Source organism: Haemaphysalis longicornis, unplaced genomic scaffold (genome assembly GCF_048455015.1).
Source record: "Haemaphysalis longicornis isolate Haplotype H1 unplaced genomic scaffold, Haemaphysalis longicornis Haplotype H1 scaffold_11, whole genome shotgun sequence".
Taxonomy (NCBI): Eukaryota; Metazoa; Arthropoda; class Arachnida; order Ixodida; family Ixodidae; genus Haemaphysalis; species Haemaphysalis longicornis.
In genome coordinates, this window is record NW_027526214.1 from 61,701,964 (window position 1) to 61,711,465 (window position 9,502).

Here is a 9,502-nt window from a genome sequence, read left to right on the forward strand (position 1 = left end):
AGCGCTGGCGGATCTCTGCGAGCGTGGCTTCTGTTCCAGCGTGCAATAGGCGCTCGTGGGTTGCCAGAATAAGCAGCCGTGTTAAATCGTTCTTTCCGGGCAGAATGATCGGATGTCGCACTTCGAAAGGAGATTGTAAGCAGTGTAGTCGTCCCCCCACGCTGATAACGCCAGCGGAGTCCAAAAAGGGCTGTAGACGAAGCAGTCGGGAAGTCCCCACACCAAGCTGGCTGTTCGATAGAGCTTCCCGGTCTTGGGGGAATGCTTCCTGCTGTACCTGGAGAATCCAGTACAGTTCAGCTTCTTGGACTTCGTTAGCAACCAGTGGCCCGGTCATCGATGGACGTTGCGGTAAAGCGTTGTTTACGAAGCGTCGAACCCAGGCCGTCACTCTAAGTAGCCATGAGTAGCGGCTGTAATCTGAAATTTGGCATAGCGGTTCCGGTGGCGAAGACCCCACCGGGCAAGATGACGCCAAGGCTGGTGACGGGTCGACGAAGTCAGCGGCTTCCTGGGGCTGGTTCAATGGCCACAGGTTTTCTGTGTGGGTGATCCATGATGGTCCATGCCACCAAAGCTCTGAGGTTCTGAGGACTGTTGCACTTATTCCGCGTGTGATGAGGTTGGCAGGATTGTCCTTGCTGCTGCAATGCCCCCATCTTCATCCCTTGGTCAGGCGCTGCATCTCTTCGACGCGATTTCGGACGAAGGGTGGCCACCGGCTAGGTTCCCCGCATATCCAGTGCAGGGCAATCTGCGCGTCCGACCAGAAGAACGGACGTGTGGCTGATAGGCCAGGAACTCGCATTAGGTAGTTGTAATGGCGCGCTGCGATGAGGCAGGCAAGGAGCTCGAGGCGAGGCAACGTCGTCGCCTTGATAGGGGCCACCCGACCTTTGCTGATCAGCAGATTTGCCTCAAACGGGTCACCATGCGCGGAGCGTCGGCGGACGTAGACAGCTGTGCCATATGCTCGCGGGCTGGCGTCCGCGAAGAAGTGGATTTCGATGGACTGCTCCGGGTAACCTTGGTTGTCTGATACGTTTCGTGGCAAACAAAGGTGTTGCAGCTCGGTTAGTTCGGAGCACCATGCGTTCCAGGCGGTGAGTTGCTCACGTTGTAGAGGACTGTCCCATGGGTGCCGCAGCTTCCATAAATCTTGAAATATAACCTTTGCCCGGACCGTGAATGGTGCCAAGAATCCTAGCGGATCGTAGATTCTTGCAAATGTTTGTAGCAGGGTTCGCTTGGTTGTGGGCTTGGTGTTGATAAACGCGGCCACGTTTCCTGTGCTGATGAGCAGCGTGTCGTCAATGCGGTTCCAGCTCACCCCGAGAACTTTCATTGTGGTGGCGTCGCCACCTTCATCCTCCAATGCGAGCTTACCTCTTATGAACAAGTCCCACAGGGAAGAGATGTTGGAAGCCCATTTTCGGAGCTCCATTCCGGCTTCGGCCATTACAGCCTTTGCTTCCGAATATATCTGATGAGCTCGGTCGACGTCGTCCATGCCAATGATGAGGTCGTCGACATAGAAAGACTCTCGCAAGATGGCGGCGGTGTCCGGAAACTTTTGTGAGACTCGCAGATGATGGTGCAAAGTGGCGGCGAGTAAAAAGGGACTCGATCTCGCACCAAAAGGAACCCGTGTCATTCGCCACTTCACTACTGGAGGAAAGGGCTCATTCGGTGTGGGAAGGCGCTCCACCCACAAAAAACGTAGCGCGTCCCTGTCCTGTTCCCGAACAATCATCTGGAGGTAGGCCTTCTTTATATCTGCGACCATGACCACGGGATAGCACCTGAATTTAAGAATGAGCCTTAACAGGTCCGCATCCAACTTGGGCCCCTTACAGAGAATGCTGTTCGGCGAAGGTTGCCCCGAAACATGTGACGAGGCATCGAAGACCACCCTTAGCTTGGTTGTGACGGCGTCCCGACGAACCACACCGTGATGCGGCATGTAGTACCTGGTTGTCGAGCATTGGTCACCGTCATGCTCGGGAACTCGTTCGGCATGGCCGTCGTTGAAATACGTCCGGATTGCGTTGTCGTACTGGGACAGCAGCTCAGGCTGACCATGAAAGCGCCGCATCTGCACACGCAACCGCTGTTCTGCGAGCCTATAGTTGTCAGCGCTGGCGTCCAGCCCTGGCTCCTGGATCATGAGTGGAACCTCGTACCGCGCGCCATTCTTCCTCACGTCGCTCTCGAATTGCTCTACGGCCGCGCGGTCCAGCACTGACGCATCAGGTCTTTCTTTGATCCCGATAGCATCCAGTCGCCACAGTGACGATAACTCGTTATCTGCCGCTTCGTCATCCAGCGAGGGCTCCATGAGGGCCAGGAATAAAGCACTAGATGATCCCGAAGTCCAGCCAGTTTCGTCGGAGTGTGCACCCTGGAGAGTCCAGCCGAACATTGTTTCGACGGCGGTCAGGTGCGGAGTCAGCCGTGAAATGTTCCCTGAGGTAACTTTCCAGTAGAAATCTGACCCAATTAGGATGCTGATGTGGTCATCCATGTAAGCCGACGCGGGCGAAGTGTCAGCGGCGAAAAGACCATGGTCGTGCATCAGTCTAAGCGTGTCATCGGTGATTGGGGGACTCGTAACGACGCAGATACTTGGGACCTCAAGGGCGTCGATGACCACCTGCTTGCCGTTGTTCTCACTGGCCACCGTGACTGACACACGAGGATACTTCTCAGCTGCTGCATGGTGGCTCTTGCCGAATGTGACGAGCTTGAGGTCCTCAACGCCTTCAACGGAGTAGCCCAGAGCGCGCCAAACGTCACGCCGAACGAACGTCCGCTGGCTGCCCGTGTCTAGCAGAACCCTCACCAGAAGCTGACAGTTGGGACCCGTCGCCCATGCGCGGCAAGTCTGCAGGTAGACTGGAGTGGGCCGTGTGGTTCTAGTTGACGCTGTAACCACCGACGATGCCGCATGGGACGGTTTGGGCACTGTGGGCGGGCCCCCTTGACCAGCCGAGTGGGACGACCTGGTAGCGTGCGCGGAACCTGGCTGAGCCACGTCGCAGAGTGACGTTAGATGCCGGCGTGAGCAGCGGCTGCAGGACAACGTTCTAGCAGTCTGGCAAGCACGTGCAATGTGATTCTGCTTGCCGCACCGGAAGCAATGTCTTCCTGCTTGCAGTCGCCGTCGCTTCTCCTCTGGTGGCACATTCGCGGTGCATTGCGCGATCCCATGGCCTCGCCCGTCACAAAGGGGGCAACAGTCACCACGACGAGGCGGCGATGACTCCGCATGTAGCGCTGCGGCTGACGGTGGAGAAAACTCCTCATGCGGTGTCGGCCGGGGTGCTGGAGGGCGTCGAACCTGAGGACCGGTGCTGTCCATGTACCCTTCTTCCCGAATTTCCACCTGAATACGGAGAAAATCCAAGATCTCCTGAACTTGCTTGGCATCCCCGTTCACCTCATTCACGGCTGATTCCTTCATCCGTTGCCGGTAAAGAAGAGCGATGTGATGCGGCAACGCCTTCAGCAGGACCCGGTGGATTATGACGGCGTACCGGTCGGGCGCGATGCCTAGTGCCTCCAAAGCGTTTAGGCGAAAGCTGATGTCGTCATGCAAGCGCCGCAGCCCCGCGACGTCCGCAGAGGTCTTCACCGGAGTTATGGCGAGGAGGGCATCGACATGATCCGCCATCAATAGGTCTCTGCGACCAAAACGGTCTTTAAGGATCTTGATCGCAGCGTCGTATCCATCCTCCGCAAGCCTGATGCCCTCAATTGCGGTCTTAGCGGGGCCGGTCATGTACGAGCGGAGGTACTTGAATTTATCGATTTTCGTCAAGTGTTGGTTTGCGTGGATGGTGGTGTCGAATTGTTCCCAGAATCCCTGCCAATCGCGACGGTCCCCAGAGAATGGTGCAATCTGCAGCTTGGGGAGGGCGACGCGGGGAACTGGCACGGCGGTAGGAGCCGTGGATTCGCTCACCCTTCGATCTTGAGTATGTCCACCAGCAGCGGAGCTCGAGGGACCGGAGACGGCTGAAGGCGATGATCGGGCGGTGTGCACGCGGGCCCGAATTTCGCAAATGCTGTGCTCGTAGTCCCATGCTGTGGCGTAGTCCGCCTGAAAGGCCTCGTCCGAGAGTTGAGCCTGGATCTTGGCGTCCAGGGCGCGCAGCTCTGTCTGCTTCTCAGTAAGTAGGGTGACGTAGCCCTGAATTCGGGTCTCGGGGGCAGCGGGATCCTCGAGGAGAGCGTCAAGCGCGGCGATCGCCTTCGTGATGGCGGCGCGCAGGGACCCCCGAACTCGGCGTTCGTGCTCCATGAAGGAAGGAACCGGGAGCCTGGGCGGGTTTTCGGCACCAGCGTGTGGCGGATCAAGCAAGGAAAGCAGGACCCAGACGTCCGGTTCTCGTGGTGGTCACGGAACACTCAAGCTCGAGCACGCGAGCGCGGCCGATCTTCATCTTCTGATCGTGCCGCGCCCCCTGCCTTCGCTTGTCTCAACCACCCATTCCACCTTTATTTTCTACACCGTCAGCATGATGATTCAATTGTGCCCCGTGCGAAGGGGGATGATTGTTTTCCCAGGGCTAACTTTATTTACTCTCTTTGTGATCAAGGGATCTATTCTCTAAGGCGATATTCTAAAATTGTGCAGAAGCTATAGAACGTTTTTTAGGAGTTTCGACTTCGACGAAGGGAAATAAATAAAAAATATTGTCATTAAGACACAGCAAACAGGGTTGTGTTCTTTTTCCCAGCACCGCGGGATACCAACCACTGCTCCTTCCTTCCCCATAAGAGATCACAAAATTGCCAGAGTTAACTTCGTTTACTGTATTAGCTATGTCTTTATGCGTTGGATTTTCGTATAAGCCTAATCCGTGCGGAAGTGAAAGCGTGCACTTTTAAGGGGTAATTCTTAGGGCCATAAGTAAAACGCGTGACCACATTTCCGCAGTGATCAGTGCTTTGTTTGGCCCGCGATCGCCACCGCTTCTCAGCTGCTTCGCCTACATAACGTTAGCATTCCCTCGTGTGACATTTTTCACGGTGTTTGCTTTTTCTGAAATCACAATGCACATCCTTTTACTACGTGTGAAAACGCAACCGTGTCCAAAGGGGTGTGTGTAAAAACAAAGGATACTTCATCAAAGGATACGAATTCGCATGCGGTCTCTTTCTAGACGCAAGCAAGGTGTTTGATTCGGTCATTCACGACTGCTTCTTAAAAAGTTAGAAAGAATTGGATTCCGTGGTCCCTTTATAAAACAATTGTCCAGTTATTTTTCTAATCGCTCTCAGGTGGTGGGCATAGGTGACTACACACGTTCAAAGATAATGTTAAAATCGGGTGTTCTCAGGGTTCCGTTTTATCCCCCCTGTTATTTAACCTTTACGTCAATGAATTACCTCAGTTTGTATCAAAATGCCGCCTATTCCAATATGCTGACAATACGGTCCTACTGTCAACTCATGCCTCGTTTGATACTTGCGTTTATAACCTTCAAGCAGATGCCACATCTAATATGAACTGGTGTACGGATAACGGAATCGGAATTAATAGACAAAAGACTAAGCTTGTTTGTTTTCATATTCCCCATAAAAGAATTGATCATCCTGTGCCATTTTTTGTTCATGACTCAAAATGTATTACCTGCAAATGCACGCCACTCCAGTTCTCAAGTAATGTAAAATATTTAGGCATCATGTTTGATTCTGATATCACATGGAACACGCATTTCACAGGTATTAGCAAAAAGCTTCGTTCGCTATCTTGCCTCCTGTACAACACTAGACACCTGCTTCCATTTTTTGTCCGAAAAGTTATTGTTCATGCACTTGTGTATAGCTATCTTAGATACGGAATTACTATATTTTATCACTGTACATTTACATGGCGCGCAAAATTGAATTATATGTTAAAATCAATCCTTCGAAACGTTGCTTATAATGAGGTCGTTCCCCCTAATACTGATTTATTTTCCTTTTTACAGTTGCCTTCATTTGATGCACTATTTTTTCAGACTGTGGTTACAAAACATTTTTGGGAGAGTGATTTCCTTTTTCCGTTTGTCCCTATAAGGCAACTGAGACACCATGACAAATTTATTACCCCGAAGTGTTATACCCCCTTTGGTCGTTATACAAGACAGTATTATGTTCCTAAGATATTTAATTCTTTACCTACTGAGCTATACTCTCTCTCATCAAAACGTGCACTCAAACTGTATCTCAGAACCAATCATTCTTCCTTGTTGTAGTTTTAGACCAGCTCTTTTTTTTCATGCGTAGGTTTCCATTGATGTACATCCTTGCTATTACACAACTGGTTTACTTTCGTTGTGTAGCCTGCCTTGTTTTTTACCCTGCTTGCGTAAAACTTGGTAACCATATTTTTTACCTTTATTACTTGTCGCGGACTGCCGGGTACAGCCCGACAAGCCTTCATGGCTTGGGTTGACGGGATTTTGTAATGTGCGTTCCTTTTCATGAAATAAAGCTTATTTTTATTATTATTATTATTATTATTATTATCTTGTGACTGTCATTCGCCACCACCTTTTTTAAATCTTCCTCCATTCCAAGTTGGCAAATAAATAAAAGTAGCTTTTTCAGTGTTCTTTTTATATCTTGCTGCATACTCCCGGTGCTTTTCGTAGCTGGAGCGGGAACGTAACCACTTTTAAAAACAGGTGTGTGAAAGGCTATTAAAAAACCATGGTGTGAAGTCCGCATCCGCCTTTTCGTCATTCCTTGTTCCCTTACAAGGATTAGTGCTGTGAAACAGGTAGCTTCTTTGCGTAATGTTTTGCTTGTATGCGTTCGCGTTCTGGTTGTTTTCCGTATAGGCTTAAGTTTACCATGAGAAATACATGGTGTAGTTGATCACGTCATTATGGCGCTTGAGATGCTCAGCAAACTCGACGAGCAGCCAACGATGGGGTGCAGGTGGAGAATAGCGTTTTCTTTTTTTAGCTCTATGCTCACTCAGTTCATGACCGCAACGACATCTTCGTGCATCGACCACGACACTCTTTCCAGTCGCAATAACTCTCCTGATTAGCGTCTAACCTTGCCCTAACTTTCCGTGCAGAATGAATGCTCGTTTTCCTTCTCCGTCGAACCGGTGTCGCGATGTCGTGCTCCTGGCATCTACTTCCCCGTCGTGATATCTCCCTAACCCCAACATCAACACAAAGTGGCATCCATGACACGATTCTCTTATAACAAATTGGAGAGTGAGAACATGACCAGTAGTAAATGTTGAGGGGCTTGAAATTGCAACCACGGGAATAGAGGAAATCAAAAAGCTTACTGCTGAGGGCGTCAACTTATAGCTGTGTACAGAGGCACTTCGAAAATGGGTAGAAGCCGAGCACGACAAACTAAGAGCGCAGCGAGAGCCTGAAAGAGACGAGCGCGCTAAACTAAACGCACAGCCACAGAAAGCAGGAACCCGAATAAGAATAATTACGGTTCCATAAAGACACTTGGGTACGCGAACCATACAGAGAAATGAACACACTGGAGCCACAGGATTTGCGGAACGTGCTTGGTCTGGTGGTTTAGACGGGGCCGAAACAAACACATGGCTGGTTACTGTATGCATTGAATGCGAAGAAGAGTTCCAAAGGGATTGCCCTAAACTGCCATGTATCAGAGAGGCGATTGCGTCAGTTCTCCCGGTAGAAACCAAGACCGAAACCGTAGTCGGAAACATGTCAAAGAAGAGATGTTCTCGAGCTGGAGCACGATAAACCTAAAGCTGGAGCACGATAATTCTAAAGTGCACCCGAATAGAAATGTATCACCAGGAAGCTTACGATGCAGGTCCACATTTATTACAGGCTGGTAAAGCTGAGCGAGCTTAGCTCAGCAGAGCTGGTGTCAAATCTCCTGACAAGACGGGGAGGCTTTACGACCGACCAAGGGGAAGCTTCGATGTCCAGAATGTGCTATTTTGCGTAAAGTATGCCATCTGCAAAGACAAACCGCCGGAAACATAAACAAACTCTCCTAGCACGCAGGCGCTTTTGCAATTTAAGAGGGTGCAGTAGAAAGTGACCAGTCCTCGAAAGTCCCTCCGCAGGAGACCATTTCAATGCCAGCGATGCTCGAAGTATAAGAGAAAAGCTTTGTAGCAGGTGATCGGCAGGAAAAGAAACGGGCGCTCGCCTTGGCAGAAAAAGCGTTGTTCGAACGCGGACCTGTTTGATTTGCACACGGATGATTTTGGCAATTTACTCAAACGGTTTGCAGAAAGTTTTGGGGCTCACAGATATATGAAAATTTGTGGGGGACATTTACTTGAATGCTCTGACGGTACAAAGTGTGTCAGGACACGTTTTCGTGAGTTTGATTTTCCCCTTTTTATTTCGGGATATTGAAAGTGTGCGTGGTTTCACCTCAGCAACTTTCTTGAAGTGGGGGGGGGGGGCAGAATACGAGGCAGATGTGGCGAAGTTAAGAACAGTCGAAACGCATGTGCTGAATCAGTGGTTCGCGCTGGGTTCTTCGACCTCCGGGTAGGCTGGGTGGTCTCGCATGCTTCTAGTTCCCTTTAGTGACGATTGCTTCTACTGCCCTGGTGCCCCGATGCCGCGGAGCGTACGTCCGAGGAGCACCACCTTATCAGCAGCCTCGGCCAGTCAGCGGCAGCAGAAATCCGCACTCGACTGTGGTATGGTGGGACTCCTTCAGGACATTCACCGGAGACTGGTGTTTTATATAACTGTCCGTGTGTGTCTCTGGGGTCCCTGGAACTATTCCCAGGCCTTTATTTTTGTAGCTTTGTTTTTCAGTCCGAAATATAAGTGACGGCAATGTACAACGGAAGGAGCAGTTGGTCTGTAGCAAGGTGCTAGATGCAACGTCTTATCATTGCATCATAACGTATGTCATGGCACTAAACGTTTTTTTATTCTTGTTGGTAGTCCAGGATATCATGGGCTGAAGTCATTGGATACGCGTGTTAAATAATTTTGGGGGGTGATAATCGTGAATACAAAATTCGACCTCACCGCTCAATCACTAGACATATATGACTGAAGGAGGACTGTATGAATTGTGAAAAAATGTTGAGATTCACCTTATTAGGCGCATTACCTTCAACGACTTTCCTTTCTGCGAAAAAGACTCGGGACAGGAAGAACACTTGCACCCTATTGCTTTCAATGCGATGTGTGGAGGTGGAGGTAAGCAGTGGAGGTAAGCAGTCCGGTTAAAAGCGGTTATATTTTTTGAGGTGCTGTTATTGTTTAACAGTTCCTAAAAGATTTCGCCTGCGTCGACGTACATTCCAAGTTACCTGTGAAGTGAAAAGAGCCCTGCGGAGCAAATATTAGCGAAGTCAGAAAGAGAGAAAAACCGTTTATTCCCTTGCCAAAAAAACTTGCTTTACAGAAAAGACGGAAGGTTTTCGTAGATAGAAATTTACGCAGAACTAATTTTCAAATTCATTGCTCGCGCACGTTTACAGAACATGTGAGTTGTTTGTAAACGCACATAACACGTACAG

General features: G+C 50.2%; 1 protein-coding gene across 1 annotated transcript; it reads right to left on the bottom strand.

The window, feature by feature from the left end:
* Positions 1 to 661: 661 nt before the first annotated feature.
* LOC144160666 (uncharacterized) lies at positions 662 to 4,303 on the bottom strand. Its single transcript, XM_077691883.1, has one exon. It carries the CDS (start codon positions 4,301 to 4,303, stop codon positions 662 to 664), a length of 3,642 nt encoding a protein of 1,213 aa, XP_077548009.1.
* Between the last annotated feature and the right edge of the window lie 5,199 nt (positions 4,304 to 9,502).